Source organism: Mus pahari, chromosome X (assembly GCF_900095145.1).
Source record: "Mus pahari chromosome X, PAHARI_EIJ_v1.1, whole genome shotgun sequence".
In the NCBI taxonomy this organism is placed as follows: Eukaryota; Metazoa; Chordata; class Mammalia; order Rodentia; family Muridae; genus Mus; species Mus pahari.
In genome coordinates, this window is record NC_034613.1 from 29900218 (window position 1) to 29916767 (window position 16550).

Below are 16550 nucleotides of genomic sequence, written 5' to 3' on the forward strand. Positions count from 1 at the left end.
CACTGGCATACATCAGAAGACCAACTCAAACAGGTTCTTTCTAACATCCTGTTACCTTGACACCCCACAGTTTCCTGGAGTATATGTTTCCTTTCCCTGAAAGAAAAACAAAAAACACAACCTATTGTTTATGTCTATGGTCTTTGTTTGAAGGTCATGGTGGCAGACCAGCTGAGAGCTCACATCTTGATCTAAAAGCAGGAGGCAGAGAAAGGAGACTGGGGATAGCATTGGTTCTTTGGAAATCTCAAAGTTAGCCCCCAGTGATGTACTTCCTCCATCAAAGCCATACCTCTCACTACTCCCCCAATACTTCCACCAACTGGGAACCCAAGTATTCCAACATATGAACCTACGGGAGCCATTCTCATTCAAACCCAAACAGATGCTTTATTATGTGTTTAAATTATGTATTTATATATGTTCCTCCCCTTAGCATGTAAGTTCCATGAAGACTGGAATTGTACTTTAATGATAACTATATCCACAACACCTAGAACCTTGATTAGCCTAGAGTTGATACTACTTAATATGCATTTAATGCATATTAAGCAACTTAATAGCTTTGCATTGTGTTCCAGCTTACAAATGTCATTTTGTCACATAGTCAAAATTAATCTCATTGTTTGGTCTCATTCTCCAATTCGATAAGCTCACTATAAAATATCCATTTTCTTTCCCTCTCCCTCTCCCTCTCCCTCTCTTTGTGTGTGTGTGTGTGTGTGTGTGTGTGTGTGTGTGTGTGTGATATGTATACATGTGTACTGTATGTGCATGTTTACCTGAAGGTGTGCATGCATAAGTGTGTGCATGTCTGTTGAGACCAGATATTGACGTGCATGTCTTCCATGTTTGCTCTACACCTTATTTTTTTAAGACAGCTAGTCTAGCTGGCCAGAGAGCTTCAGGGTTGCAAACCTTCCAAACTGGCTTTTATCTGGGGGGCTGTGGTAGTTTGAATAAGAATAACCCCTGTAGGATCAAATATTGGAATGTTTGGTTCCTGGTTGGTAGAACTGGTTGGGAAAGATTAGGAGGTACTGGTCTTATTCAAAGAAGTATGCCACACTGGAGATGGGCTTTGAGAGTTTAAAAGACTTGGTGCCATTTTAAAACTTGCTCTGTTTCTTGCTTTTGGTTTGCGATGTGGGCTCTCAGCTTGTTCCAACTACTGTACCTGTTCCCTCAACTTAGCTATCTCCGACTCTTATCAGCTGGAGCTATAAGCCCACATCAATTCTTTCTTCTACAAGTTACCTAGGTCATGGTGTTTATGGCAACAATGGAAAAGTAAGAATATACTGGATTTTCTGCAAATGGGTGCAGCCACTGTGGGATTCAGTGTGGAGGTGCCTCAGGAAATTAGAACTAGATCTATCATATGACCCAACTCTACCACTCCTGCACATATACCCAAAGGACAACATTTCTTACTATAAAGATACATGCTCACCCACGTCTACAGCTATGTTCACAATAGGTAAGATGTGGAAACAAGCCTATATGTCCATCAATTCATGGATGGGCAATGGAAATGGGTTAACTACAGACAATGGGATTTTACTCAGCTATATAACCAATCACCAACAGTTATATGAAAGAATCTAAGTGCTTCTGAGGAGGAAATAATAATGACAAACAATACAAATATTATTGTATCTCTTTCAAGATAGGGCTCATTTGGCACTATTTGGTTTGTTATTCCTTCTCTGTCTACTCTTAAAATACTTTTATTCGTGTGTGCGTGCATGCGTGTGTGTGTGTGTGTGTGTGTGTGTGTGTACCTGCTGAGCCCTCTGAAAAGCGAAAAACTTGGCTTATCTGCTTTTCTATCCCACAGGGCCTGGTGTATATTTGCTGCAGATCAAATGTGATCTCTATGTTAATAGATAAGCAGTTAACAAGGTATTGCGTGCACCATTTAACATTCGATTAACAAGAGTTATCAGAAGGCAGGTTTCTCCTTAAAAGTAGACAGTGTATTGTGGTTATCTTGTTATCCTACGATTTGAATTATTATGAGTTAAATTTTAGTATGTAGATTGTATTCAAGGTGGCTTATCATCCAAGCAACAGGCTAACACGGCAGATTTCAAACATGAAAAAGAAATTTATACAGCCTCTGCACATTTTTAAGCCCTGGGGGCTTACACGGAGTTTGAACAAACAAGATTAGCCTCCCTTCCACTCCAAACAGTGTCATCGGATCTTTGTCTGTCTCACCGTGCCGAGCTCTTCTAAAAAAAAAAAATCACAAAACACTTAGGAAAAAAAACAAAACAAAACAAAAAAAAAACCAAAAAAACAACAAAAAAGCCTCGCAGTCACGGAAAGAGCCGAAGGCCGGCCTCGGGCTCTTCCGGACAACCCCGGGCTGCTCTCGGAAGAGGAAGGCGAGGAAGCCACGCCTCCCACGCGGCGCCCTCTGTCGGTGGAGCCCGGCGTCCGGAGCCCGTGGAAGCCGCCTTGACGTCAGCGGAAGCTGGAGCGACATTTAAAGAGGCAGCAGCGGCGCTGCGGAGTCCCGCTGCTTGGGGTAGGACTCTGACCCTGCCTCGGGCCCCGAGGAGGTGAAAGCGGCCGCCGCGGAGCAGGTGAGGAGTGGGCTGGGCACGGGGCCGGGGAGACGGAGCCCGCCTACGCCTTCCATGCCCTGGCCGCGCCTACGCTTGCGGCCGCCTCGCTTGAACCAGGAAGCAGCGGAGCCCGAGGCCCGGCTCCTCTGCTCTTTCTTTGTGTGGTTCCCGGAGTGCTACCAGGAGAACCGGTAAGGCGCGGCGTGGTCCCCTTCTCTGCCCTGGCACCCGGTACCCTTGCATAGGCCTTAGGGCGTGGGGGGGGGGGCGCCGCCAAGTACCCCCTTGGCTTTTCTCCCTCTCCATTCTACCGCTTTGGGGGGCGGGGAGGGGGGCTCTTTTCCCACCTCCCTGCTAGTTTGATTGAGCTTTCCTATGGGGGCCCATCCTCCTCTTTAGACCCTTCTTTGGACACAACAATGCTCCCGGCTTCACATGGCCCGCTACCCCCAACAGAGTACCCTTCCCAGCTAGGCCTTTCTCCAACACCCCTCAATCCCCCTGCCTTCGTTCTGCTGTTTGCACCTCCATCCCTATTTGCAAGAGGCTTGCCTTTTCACGTGAATTGACGTTCAATAGCTCCGTGGCATCTAAGTTCAAAGGAAGAAGAGGGAGATGGTCTGCAGCTGCAGCTGCGGGAGCCCCGTGTTGTTGATTTGTTTCACCCTCTGGCCCGTGGCTTTTATCTCTTTCCTACGGTCACCAGCCCTCTAAACCAGCCAACAACCAAAGATGTGTTACACAATGCTATGAGATGCCTTTTCCATAGGCAGGTCGTAAATCTCTTGGGGAGGAAAGGTTTGAGACCCACTTGGGGTGATCCTGGGCTAACCCTGGCCAGCTGGATACCTAATCAAAATGAAACCAGGTCCCAGTATTACCTAGACACCTACATTTGAAATATTTACAAGTTGGAAAAAAAAACACTCATTTTCCAATTATAAAAATCATGTGGCCATATACAGAAACCTCTCCACTTGAAAGTGCTTTCTGTTGAAACCTTAATGTTTTGGATTGTTGGCAGATTGTCTAAAGGTCACACTTTGTGATGAATGCCTTTGTGATTGCCTGTAATTCGTTGGTGCTGTTAAAATGGAATAGCTAACATGGTTTTAATTTTTGGCTTTTAGACTTTTGCCCATAGTTTGTTCTTAAGTTATGATGTTTTAAATACAGTGATACACTTGCTCCCTTGTGTGTTTATATGTGAGCATGTGTGCATGTGTGTGTGTGTGTATGTGTGTGTGTGATACATACCAGGTGACAGTGACATTCTTTAGTAACTTATTAATAAAATAATTCTTTGCCAAATGTACTTAGCAAGGAATGGTTAATATATAATATTTGTATAACATGTGTTTTGTGCTTATAAATATTTTAATACGCATATGGGTCCTTTGCACTGTTACCTAAATAGCTTCTGTGAAATGCCAAAAGAAAGTGTTTGGAGTGTCAGCAGAAACAGTTGCTTTCTTCTCTGTTGTAATCAGTTACTGTTCTTGTTTGCATTGACTCCTTTGAAGAGAAATAGGTTCTTACACTAGTGAACATCATTTTTTTTTACCAACAACATATGTTTGCAGTTTTTATGTAAATGCACCGAGGTGGGGCGCTTTCCCTTTCTGTTTCCTTGTTTCTTCACTAGAGTGTGTTGACTTCACTTGGTAGTCTAGTGTCTAACACTGCATCTCTAGAAAGTGTGCAAGGCAGAATAGAAGGGGAAGGGGTAGGTAGAAATAATGGGAAATTGTGAGGTGGTAATTGTCGGTGTCCGTAATTGTCCTTGGCTGTGAGGGTGAACTTTTGAGTACAATCTAATAAGATTAGAGCTGAAATTGAAGAGTATAAATTTCAGACTTAATATGAAACACACTAAACTTTTCTGGCATTTGAAGAAGTAATTTGTATGCTTAATGGTGTAGATTTCTCTTAAAATGAAAAATTCTTATCTCTGGAGGAAAAATGAAGTAAAGTTGGGACTAGGAAAGTGAATTCTAATTTTAAAAGGGTGATTAGTGGAAATGCATTTTCCTGAATTTCAAAGGAAGGCGACCAAGGAGATTATTGTTCAGATCTGCATGGCAATTTCAAACTTTCTTGACTTTTCTCAAAGTCCTAAGACTTGACACGCAGCCAAAAGCTAGTGTATGTAAGCAGCATATTTAAAGGTCAAGATTTAGACCAAATTTGACTAAAATGTAAACTGTTTACCACGCCTATGCCTCACATTTGGAATAGTCGGGTACTTTGTTTTTTTTTTCCCTCCCTAATCCTCCCCTCTTTCCCTCTTCTCTTTCCCTTATAGGCATGGAGAGTAGAAAACTGATTTCTGCTACAGACATTCAGTACTCTGCCAGTCTGCTGAACTCCTTGAATGAACAGCGTGGCCATGGACTCTTTTGTGATGTTACTGTTATTGTGGAAGACCGAAAATTCCGGGCCCATAGGAACATCCTTTCAGCCTCGAGTACATACTTCCATCAGCTCTTCTCAGTTGCTGGGCAAGTTGTTGAACTAAGCTTTATAAGAGCTGAGATTTTTGCAGAAATTCTGAACTATATCTACAGTTCCAAAGTTGTCCGTGTTAGAGCAGATTTACTTGACGAGTTAATTAAATCAGGGCAGTTACTAGGCGTGAAATTCATAGCAGAGCTTGGTGTCCCACTGTCACAGGTTAAAAGCATATCAGGTACAGCACAGGATGGCACTGCTGAGACCTTACCTTCTAGTTCTAGTGACAAAAGCCTTGACCTAGAAAAATCAAAAGATGAAGCCCAAGATAATGGGGCTGCAGTAATGCCCATTATAACTGAGTCTTTTTCACTATCTGCTGAAGATAATGAAATGAAAAATATCATTGTTACTGATTCAGATGATGATGACGATGTCATTTTCTGCTCTGAAATTTTGCCTGCAAAGGAGGATTTGCCAAGTAACAACACAGCAACACAGGTCCAGCCTAACAACCCAACCTCTGTTGCTATTTCGGAAGTGACACCTTGCGCTAGCAATAACTCGCCCCCTGTAACAAACATCACGCCTACTCAACTTCCCACTCCTGTGAATCAGGCAACTCTAAGCCAAACACAAGGAAGTGAAGAATTGCTAGTGTCTTCAGCTTCAACACATCTGACTCCTAACATTATTTTGTTAAATCAGGCTCCACTTACTGCACCACCAAGTGTCAGTTCTTCACTCCCAAATCATATGTCCTCTTCAGTCAATTTACTTGTACAGAACCAGCAGACGCCTAACAGTGCTGTTTTAACAGGAAACAAGGCTGAGGAAGAGGAAGAAATTATAGATGATGATGATGACATCATTAGCTCCAGTCCAGACTCAGCAGTCAGTAATACATCTTTGGTCCCTCAGGCTGATAACTCCAAAAGTACCACTTTTGATGGATCATTGACACAGAAGATGCAGATTCCTGTACTTCCTCAAGAGCCACCTTCCAATTCTTTAAAAATTTCAGATGTAATTACTAGAAACACTAATGATCCAGGTTTAAGGTCAAAACATGTAATGGAGGGTCAGAAGATCATTACATTAGATACAGCTACTGAAATTGAAGGCTTATCAACTGGTTGCAAGGTTTATGCAAATATCGGTGAAGATACTTACGATATAGTGATCCCTGTCAAAGATGACCCTGATGGAGGGGAGGCCAAACTTGATAATGAGCTACCAAAAACATCTAGCAGTGAGCCACCAAACAAGCGTATGAAAGTAAAACATGATGATCACTATGAGTTAATAGTAGATGGAAGGGTCTATTATATTTGCATTGTTTGCAAAAGGTCATATGTCTGTCTTACAAGCTTGCGAAGACATTTTAACATTCATTCTTGGGAGAAGAAGTATCAGTGCCGTTACTGTGATAAGGTATTTCCTCTTGCAGAATATCGCACAAAGCATGAAATTCATCACACAGGGGAGCGAAGGTATCAGTGTTTAACGTGTGGCAAATCTTTCATCAACTATCAGTTTATGTCTTCACACATAAAGTCAGTTCATAGTCAAGATCCTTCTGGGGACTCAAAGCTTTATCGCTTACATCCATGCAAGTCTTTACAGATCAGACAGTATGCATACCTTTCTAATAAGTCAAGTGCTATGCCTGTCATGAAGGATGATGCTGTTGGGTACAAGGTTGATGCTGGAAAAGAGCCTCCAGTAGGGACCACATCTACTCCTCCTCAAAACAAGTCAACATTCTGGGAAGATATTTTTATTCAGCAAGAAAATGATTCCATTTTTAAACAGAATGTAACCGATGGCAGTACTGAGTTTGAATTTATAATACCAGAATCTTACTGAACTCTTGGAATATCAGAAAGTTTGGGTTGAATTAAGGGGCAGGAATTTCAGAAGATCTGTAAAACAAGTCAAGGTGGAAACATGTTAATTTGATCTACTATGTCCTCTGAAAGTAGACTAGTTGCATTGTTAATTTTTAGGAACAGTTTTCCTTAAAAGTTTCAGTAGAGATTGAACACCCCTGAAGTATCTGTATAGTTTAGCTTTCAGCTCATTTGAAAAGGTAAAATTTTAAAGGTGCAGGGACATAGTTTTCTGAGTAGACTTTGAAGAAATCTAACTGTTCTTTGAGAATTACTGGAGTTACTAATATACCCTAGTACAGCTTATAATGTTCCCCTTCCAGGTTAACAGTCTATTGCTGATTTTTCAATTTTCTTAATGTTAAGTCTAAGTGTGTTGTGTTTTATACGGCATAAGAAGTAATAAATGTCCAAAAGTTGTGATAGTAAATGCCAGGGTAAGTCCTCACTTGGTTTATTCTGTCAGTCCAAATGGAGATCGGCCTTCTGCTTCTCTCCCACTGTGAAATAGCCATGCAAACAAGTCTCTCCTATGAAGACTGAGTTCGTTTTCACTAACTAGGATTAACCATCATCTGCTTTTGATGGCAAGGCCACTGGATACCTTTAAACTATGGTCCCAGGGTTAGGGAGGAGCTAGCAAACATGCATGTAGTGCAGCCAGGGGGCTCTTTTGTGCTTATCTTTGCTCTTCTGCCTTTATATGATAGCAGCAGTTGAGCTGAATGGAGAGCTCCTTTTGTTAATTATGATTAAAAAATGTTCCCACAAAATGCTGTGAATTTATTATCTGAAAACCACCAAATGCATCTTTATATGTAATGCTAGTAAATGTTGAGATTCCATAGATGAGACTTGTGGTTTGGGGGGGCGGGGGGAGGCTGCTGGCACAGCTTTTTAAATGTTCATGTTAGAATCTCCAGTGGGAAGTTTTCATTTTAAGTAATTTAAATGGCGATCTAGAATTGTCATTTCAACAAGGTCTTTTGAGTTTTTTAACCCTTAAAATAAGTTCCAATCTGTGTGCAAACTGCTACTATATTATAGCAGAAACCATAACTGGAATACTAGAGGCACATTGCCTCTTGTTTATTTTGACAATAATGCCAGCTTTCCTCCTTTTAAGATGACACATATTTAAACACTTAGAAGAATTTAAAATTTACCCAAAAGCTAGTAATAAAAGAAAGCAGGTTGGAACAGATATATAGTTTAGCATTTATAACAGATTTAATACAATTCTGTAAAAAAAATTAATGCTTTACAATGGAAAAAATAATAGATACTGAAAATGGTTGTTGTTGGATAGTTGTTAGTCATTTGTGATCTTGCTTATATATTTCTTAGTTCAGCATAAGGGATTTTCATCCTCTGTGTATTTTTGTCTATTTCTTGACATTGAACATAAAGCTTTAATCATACTTTTTTATATATAGGTCATTCTTCTGGGTGAACTAAGTGTGAAGATAAAGTTTTAAGTGTATCTTAAGTTGGTAGCTGAGGGTATCAAGAATCAGTATTTGCAGTAATACAAAGGAAGAGAGGATAGTCTCGGCTTACCAAAAAGTAGAGTGCTGTACATTTATGTTTTGTTTTTGGTAAGCTTAAGCCTGCCATCATAAGCTAACTCTTAGAAAACTTAAAATCACTTTATAGCTCAAGACTCTGATTTCTGATCACAATATTCATTTCCTTTCTCTGTAGCTACTGATGGCACTACCTTTTGAATATAGGGTCTAAGCTCTCAGTTGAAATATGACTTTCAAGAATGCAGTCTCAGCAGTTAGACATAATTGCTTCTACCAGTGTCTGTGATAAGGATGTTTTGGTGTCAACTGCTAGGTAAAATTAGTTTGTCATAATAAGACTTGCTAATTCCTACAAGCCTATTACACCAAACTGGGAATTTTATAATGAAAAAACTGTTCTAAATAACACTGGTCAAATGATTCACCACTGCTGCTCTGCTCTGTCAGTCTCTAGTAAGAACTTGTAAACTTTGTGCCTACTGAGAAACAGCTTCTAATGCTTGCAGGGAGGACAAGAACTAGAAAGGTAAATTGTAATTTTGCCAGGAAGACTCTTCCATGTGTTTGGGGATTTTTAAAATACCTTTATATACCCAAACTTGAGAGGTGGGTTTTTTTTTTTTTTTTTTTTTTTTAGAATACTCCTCTGGACAATAACTCTTTACTCCCATTATTAGATTGGAATTTTGTAGCAAAATGCTATTTAAAATCTACTGTGAATATTTTTTTACTTTTATTTTTTACTTAGCTTTCTGACTACTGATTTTTCTATTGTTCTTTCAAGTTGGCTTCAATTTCGCTCAACTGCTAAATTATCTGTAGTTATTTTTGGTAGAATCTATTTGAAATAGTAAATCTGTTCAAAGTATAAGCCAACATTTTAAAAGGGTTATAGCATTCTTGAGAGATTAAATGGAGATATTTTGTTACCATTTTGGTGGTCACTCTCCTCTACTCAGAGTCACTGAAGAAGTTGTTCAATTGGACTAAAAAAATAAAAACAAATGAACCCTGCTGTAGGCATTTAAAATGCTATAGTGTGTGTATTTTGAGGAGTTAAATGTAAATTCAATAGCACTGGCTTCTTTACCTCTGTTAGTCATATGAAACCTTATTTCCCCAATTACTGTAATTTTCATATTTGTACAATCTTCCTTATGACATAAGTTCTGCTTTTCATGTTACCTGATATTAGTTCATAGAGTTTATCACAAAATAAAACACATTCATTCAAATTTCTGAGTGATTTGTTTTTGCAAGATTGTGGTAAATGAATTGTATAGTCTTTCAATCCTAGTGTTTCATGGTTTTTTTTCCATAGCAGGAGAGCAGCTGTATTTTTGATGACAGCATGGCAGAAATTGTCATTAGGTTTTGTGTTTTGGTTAAGCATGTCCCATTGTTTCTTGAACCATTGCAGTTAAAAGTAAATGGCCATTGCCAGTTGTTTTAGATTACCTGCTGTACTTTTGAACATACCACGAGAATACCTGTAAGTGGATAGGATAATTTTATTAATTTGAAACATCACAAAAGCTGTCTGGGTTTCAACATGGCAGTGATACAGATTTTAAGCAACATCTATTTTATACAGGTTTTGAATTGATATTTTAATATTTCATGCCCAGTTCAATACTTTAGAGCAGAATTAGGAAGAAAGCAGTAAATGTTATAAAATGCCGTCAAGATACATTGGAAATACAAATTCCTTCATTTCAGCAAATGTTTTGCAGAAGAGTGAAGCAGCAAATATTAATTTTTCCTAAGGTAGCATGCACTTGATATAATTCAATGTGATAAAAAAAAGCTGCTCAAATTAAGTGTTACAAAATCTATACTGTTTCAAGTTATTTTGTAAAGTAAAAAAAATACATAGAAATGAGTCATAGAATCTTAACACTTTAAGAAATGTGATCATTAAAGATATACTTTGTAATGGTGCCTTTAAAATATACACATTCAATAAAGCAAGGGGTAAAGTGTAAATGACAAGAAAAAAAACTTAGGTATTTGTATAAGTCAATTAATTATTAGTCCTTTTTTGAAGTCCAATAGAATTTTAATATGTTCAGAACTGGAAAATAACAGTAATTTTGTGTAACATAAAAGGATTATAGTCTTTTGGATTTGAAGTCTGGAAACTGAATGTTTTGCAAACATTTACCGTAATAGTGAGTGCACTTGTTGTGCCTTGGTGATTCTTGATGACCAGGTGTCTACAAGGTAGATGGGAGCACCAGCATTGGTCTGCTGCCTCCAACCATCAAAGAAGGGAGGCAGCGAAATGGGCTGGAAATGTTTCCAGTGTGTGTTCTTGTGTTTGCAGAACTGTCTAATTAGGCGTCCTCTGTACCTCCTGTACTTTTACATAATACAAGTGTAGGATTATCAATCTTCTCTTAAACCATTTCTCAGGTTAAAATAAAATCCCAGTGAACGTGTTCATGCTGGAGTGAAGGCATGGGTGCTGGAGTCTTTTTAACTTAACAGTTTGATGGTTTAAAGCTATCGTTAAAACATCTATATAACTACCACAATGTGCCAAGTGCACTTTTAAATGTATAACACTTAAGAATTTGTCAAGTTGGCTATATTTGAGGTCTTGAAGACTTGAAATGGCATTGTAACATTTTCATAATCTTGAATTGAATGCTGTCACAATTGATCTCAACAGGAAAAAAAGGACCAAGAAGAGCAGTGGCATTAAAATGCAGATGAGTTTTCAGTGGTAGGGTGCAGGATCGTGCGGTTTGCTGGGGTTAAAGCACAATAGCTGAAGATTAAATAGTCACAAAGATAAGTAACAATTCATACCATGACCCAATCTAATCTAGCATTTTTAAACTCTGAATTTCAACTGTAAGATTGATATCTCCAGTAGCAAATGTGTTTTGTAATAATGCAACATATAGGAACACTGTCTCCTAAATTGTCAGATGTATACTGAGATCTACTGAAAACAGCACACATGTTGCTCTGTATTTCCGTGCTTCTCCATCAGCCAGTCCTGGTCTCTCACCACTCAGGATAAGGGACTATTGCACTTTTCCCCTTAGGAGGTACCAGCCACGAAAGCTGAGCTGAGTGATCACAACAGCCATTTTTACAAGCCTTGGAGAACAGAGTAAAGAGATTGGCAGCTGTTTTCAATATCCAGACACAAGCAAACAAAAAGCCACAACTTTCTGTATTGGAACTACTGTGTAGCCCAATCAGCTAGGAAATTTTCCTAAGAGTGACATCAATCGTAGGGAAAGATAGAGCCTATAGACCAGTCATCTACCAAGGGCCTGAGGACCACTGTCATTTACATAAAGTGAAGCAGATGGCAACCACACTTGTACTGTATAGAGGCGGAGCATCAGGAAATGCGTTTCTGAAGAAGCCACGCTTCTTGCTGGACTGGCTCCCCAGCCCTGCTTAATGAACTTGCTTTCTTGGAAGTACTGGGTTTGGCCTAGCCAATCCTGTCCTTCCTTGATAATTAATAAGCTTCATCCCTATCTATCTTTCCCTAGCTTGGCAAGCTGTTGTAAAACTTGATGTAGAAGAGTCACACTTTAGATGTAACCTACACACGTCCACTAGAGCAGAAATACAAAAGCCACAATAATCTCAATAGCTGACAGGTATTCCTCTTTAAGGACTGTAAGGTGGTGGCTTTTCAAATGGTGGGTAGTAGGGTGGAGAATAACGGGGTGGCGCACTGGAGGACCACATGTAGCTGGGTGAAGGAGAAGGTGATTGGGGCTCCTGCTCATCAGAGAGTCCAGAAGGAGGGGAGGATGGAAAGACACCGGAATGCTGTGTAACAAAGAGAAAACAGCTCAGTCAGCGAGTGAATGCAGTTCCTTCCATAGCCATGACTATTTAAAATGAATATACACCAAACTTGTTCCTGTTTAGGAAAATAGCCCTTAAATCTTATGGTATCAGTAAAGGACATAAAACAGCCCCACATCAAGTCACTCAGACTGAAAACACTGGTGATTTTCCTCACTTGCCCCTTCAACTCTGCATCTAGACAGTTACTCGATCCTGTTGCTTCTGCCTGTGTGACTTCTTGAAGGCATGACTCCATTTTCTGTGTGTCATTCAGCCCATCAGTTCCTCTCTCCTAAGCTATGATTTAAGCCTTAGGACTAGTCTTTCAAAATGCCTGGGTTTAAGAATGTTTAATGAGGTAAGTAACTGATCCCTAGAAAAAAACTTCTGTAAGAATATGTCCTTGGGATGTCTAGGGGTCAGGGGTCCATGTCACAGATTTAAAACCAAGGTTAGACAAATCAATTGGCTTGCTTGGGTCCCCGGGGTGTAAAGTCCTGTTCCATATAAACTACCATTCCTTTCATTACCCATACACACCATAGATCAGAAAACAAGGCTTAACAAAGGCATGGGGGTAAGAAAACCAACGATAAGAATGAGGAACAATTTGTCAGTTTGCCAAAGAGACTGAGAATTCAATTTTATTTTTTGTTTGTCTAACTTTGGGAAAAGAGCCACTATATGGATTTTAAAAAAATCAATCTATTGAGATATTAAAAGTATAATAATAAGCATGGTGTCCCAAACTAAGAAAGACAAAAACTCCATATTCTCTCTCATATGGGGATACTAACCTGTAAAGAATGGAGGGGGCAGTTAAAGTGTGAGTAAAACCTCACCATAGGCTCGCTCTTGTATGATTGGAGGGAATTGCAAGGGCAATACGAGTTAGGAAACCAGTTCAGAGTCTCCTAGTCAACACACAGAATAGGAGGCCTGCAGGTGTTCTGTGGTGTATCTGGGCTCCGTGAGTATCTGGTATTTTTTTAGAGCCACCTATACTACATTTTTCTCAAGAATTCAAGTTCTACTTCAGCACAGAGGTGAGGTGGAAAGGGATCACACTGTGAACCTCATCCTTCCATGCTTGTAGCAATCTTAGGCCAACCCTGACATGAGGCTTCCAGAGCATGAGACTAGTTCACAGAGGCTCATTCCCAGGCCACACGTCTACACTCGAGAAGACAATGACTAGAGATTCCTAGGTCCTGTATGAGACACTGCAACATCTGCATCACATGTTAGGAGTGAAGAGAGTTGCCACCCTCGTCCTCCTTCACCCTACCAATTTTCTGAATAATGACTAAATAACTGGGCTAGAGAACCTAGAGAAGCTTTCAAAGCAGTACAACTTCAGAGACTAGACCAAGGGAAGCAAGATGTCTTCCGAAGCTTAAACTGCTCCTCCCTCCAAGAAGATATCCTTTACTAAAATAGTCCAGCTTATGTTATTTAATAACAGATATGTTCTTTATAAAAAAAAAAAAAAAAAAAAAAATCACAGCAAGCAGCCAAGTGTAGGGTTTCAGCTGGGGGTACCTAAGGTGAATGTGGTGTTAATCCTGTCACTATCCTGCCCTCAACACAATGAAATGTGAGTCAAAATAGCCCCTTCCTAGGCTGTAATGACAAAGGCCTTTAATCCCAGATGGCAGAGGCAGGTGGATCTCTGTGAGTTAAAGGTCAGCCTGGTCTATATAGAGTTCCAGGTCAGCCAAGACTGCATAGTGACACCAGGTCTCAAAAAAAAACCTAACCAACTAATTAACTAATTAACTAACTCCTTTCTTCCTTAAATTGCTTTTGTCAGGTACTTTATCACTGCAACACAAAAAAAGTAAATAATACATGCTCCTTTCCTTTTCTCTTGTTGTTTTCTTCTAGTAAGAATGGTCCTCTTAATCAAAGAGGAAAGTAAAATCTGCAAAGACAAGAATGTCGCATGTATGTGCCACTCTGTCCTAAATCCTACTATAGAGATGGCAAGAGGCAGCAGGGCAGTTTTAGGTGTTCACAGCCACAGAAGAGAAGGACATGTCCCTGCAGTAGAGCTGAAGTCAGTTGCTTTCTGAGAGCCATTCAAAGGTTGCAGTGGGTGGCAGCTGCCGTGGGTGGCCGTTGTACACTGGTAATAAAGAAGCTAGCCCAACAGCCTCTGGGTCCTCACTTCTCAGTTTCCTGCTGATAACCATCAGAGGGGTGGGCAGCAGACAAGAGGTGAGCCTCTTCCCTCTGAGATCAAAAGTGGAAATCTGGAGAAGAAACGTAAAGCTTCCTGGCAGAGCTAGAGAGCTAACTGGCTGCAGTCCACATACCCTTGGGGGTTGGAGAAGAAAAAGGCCCACAGTTACCAGTGTGTAGTTTCCTAGCAACAGGCAAGCACCTTGGGAAATACTTGGCTTTGCTGTAGCTAAAGAACTGGCTTGGTGTGTTTTGGTTCTTGGGTGAGTTGAATTTTACTGATGCTTTGAATATCTGCACACCACAAAGCACAAAGAACATCTAAGTAGCCAGCCCACTGCTGGCCTCGGCAGCTCTGGCTTTCTGAGATGCCTTTAAGGCCCAGGTGACCTACAGACTACCCTCTAATATATACCTAAGAGGGTATAGAATGTACTCTAATGGTGCTAAGTGGGAAGCCACCATTCATGAACACAGGTATCTCTTCACAGCCCCTCAGCTGCCCCGTGCCTTTCCACATCCTTCAATGTCTGTGCCCATCTCTCAGAAGATAAATACACCTCTCTTTAGGAGTCCATGAACGTTTTACTCCAAAATGTTCCCTGGCACTGCCTAGTGACAATGACTAGTTTGAGAAATTACGTCTCAAAGCAGGATTTGTTGGTTTTTGAAAACATTTCCCCTACATTCTGCCCTTGAAATAAAAGCCTAAGGATATGGAAAGAAGAGCAGATAAAGGGAATAAGAAAAAATGCAGAATAGAAAAAAAGGATAATAAAGGGAAACGTTGAAAGGGGAGGGGAAAATCAAGAAAAGGCAGAAATGGTTTTCTGAGCTTCAAGGCACCCTGTACTGTCAACTCCTCCTTTTAAGTGAACTCAATTTATGAGTCATTTTTAATGGCTTCAGTGAAACATCGTGTCCTTTCAGGTGCTGAATAAAGAATATAAGCAGCTCTATTTGCATCTTTCATAGACTGAGACTTTTGAACTTAAACTTGGCAATTCACCAAATGAACAAGAAAAAGGACAAGTTGATGAGGAAAGGAGAGGAACGAACCTAACATTCCAGACTGAGACATATGACTGTGACCCTTCGAGGTTTTAGATAAAACTACACTGAGTTCAATTTCTGTAGGAAACAGTAGGAACTGCTAATGCCCTATAGAATTTGGGCTTAGCTGAAATGGAAGGGTGTCCTGGGGAAATGATTTCAAAAGGCAAGGGTGGTGCTGGGAAGATGTGTAAGGAGGCCTAAGCCATCTCAGCACATAGCCTCCCTATTTTGAAGTATGGGAAGTTCATTAAGTGTAAGGACACATCAGAATGTAAAACTGAAGTAGCCTCTTGTCTCACACTTGGATCTCACAACTTCCTCACGGCCAACTGACCCAAAACAAATTCTTGCCCATTTCTGACCACAAGAAAGGTTTCCCAGCCTTTCTAACTGGATCATTACACAACGAAGGCATAGTTTGTTTTGTTTTGTTTTGTTGTTTTGTTTTGTTTTGTTTTGCATGACTCCAGCCAGTTCTGAGGCTGAGGCGGGTTTATTTTTTTTCCCACTCTGCCTTTATACCATTTTAATTACATGTGGGAATAAGGTCAGTTCTAGGTTGAGGAACAAGCAAGACAATAAACATGAAGGCATGCTTTTAAAGGACTAAAACAAAACCCTGTGAGGGGGCCAGTGAGATGGCTCATTCTGTAGAAGCATTTGCCACCAAGCTCAATTTACACACACACACACACACACACACACACACACTTCACTAACTAAAACCATGAATCTTTGCCCTCCTTTTTCTGTTAACTTAAGAGTAAGAAGGGAATAGAAATGATCAAATCAGAGTCACAGATCAGAGTCACAGAGATAATCCTATTTAGAAATGAACAAAATGAAGAAAGAAGTCTTTTAGAAGAAAGTCTTTCAAAGTCTGACTATAATGAAGGTCATTTTCAACCTGAGAAGAGCAAGAGGAAGCTTTGGTGGCGGCTTCTTCTTCTTCTTCTTCTTCTTCTTCTTCTTCTTCTTCTTCTTCTTCTTCTTCTTCTTCTTCTTCTTCTTCTTCTTCTTCTTCTTCCTTTTCTTCT

The 16550-nt window shown here is 40.2% G+C and overlaps 2 protein-coding genes across 4 annotated transcripts in view; one reads left to right on the forward strand and one right to left on the reverse strand.

The window, feature by feature from the left end:
• Positions 1 to 2477: 2477 nt before the first annotated feature.
• On the forward strand, positions 2478 to 9680 carry Zbtb33 (zinc finger and BTB domain containing 33). 2 transcript variants are annotated; one of them, XM_021188187.1, is made up of 2 exons: positions 2478 to 2767; positions 4882 to 9680. In XM_021188187.1, the coding sequence occupies exon 2, from the start codon at positions 4884 to 4886 to the stop codon at positions 6894 to 6896; it is 2013 nt and encodes a 670-aa protein (XP_021043846.1). In that variant the 5' UTR covers positions 2478 to 2767; positions 4882 to 4883; the 3' UTR covers positions 6897 to 9680. The 2 variants fall into 2 exon arrangements, with proteins under 2 accessions (XP_021043846.1, XP_021043847.1); XM_021188188.1 differs by having other exon boundaries at positions 2478 to 2594.
• A 1911-nt stretch (positions 9681 to 11591) lies between these two features.
• Tmem255a (transmembrane protein 255A) overlaps positions 11592 to 16550 on the reverse strand; it is a 53771-nt gene continuing 48812 nt past the window's right edge. For both annotated transcript variants that reach the window (XM_021187956.2, XM_021187955.2), the window contains one exon: positions 11592 to 12252. In XM_021187956.2, the coding sequence (XP_021043615.1) occupies positions 12088 to 12252 (165 nt within the window). In that variant the 3' untranslated portion in view covers positions 11592 to 12087. The remainder of the gene's footprint in view (positions 12253 to 16550) is intronic.

Coding starts and splice junctions, on each gene's coding strand:
- Zbtb33 (XM_021188187.1), top strand. CDS start 4,884: ATGGAGAGTAGAAAACTGATTTCTGCTACAGACATTCAGTACTCTGCC.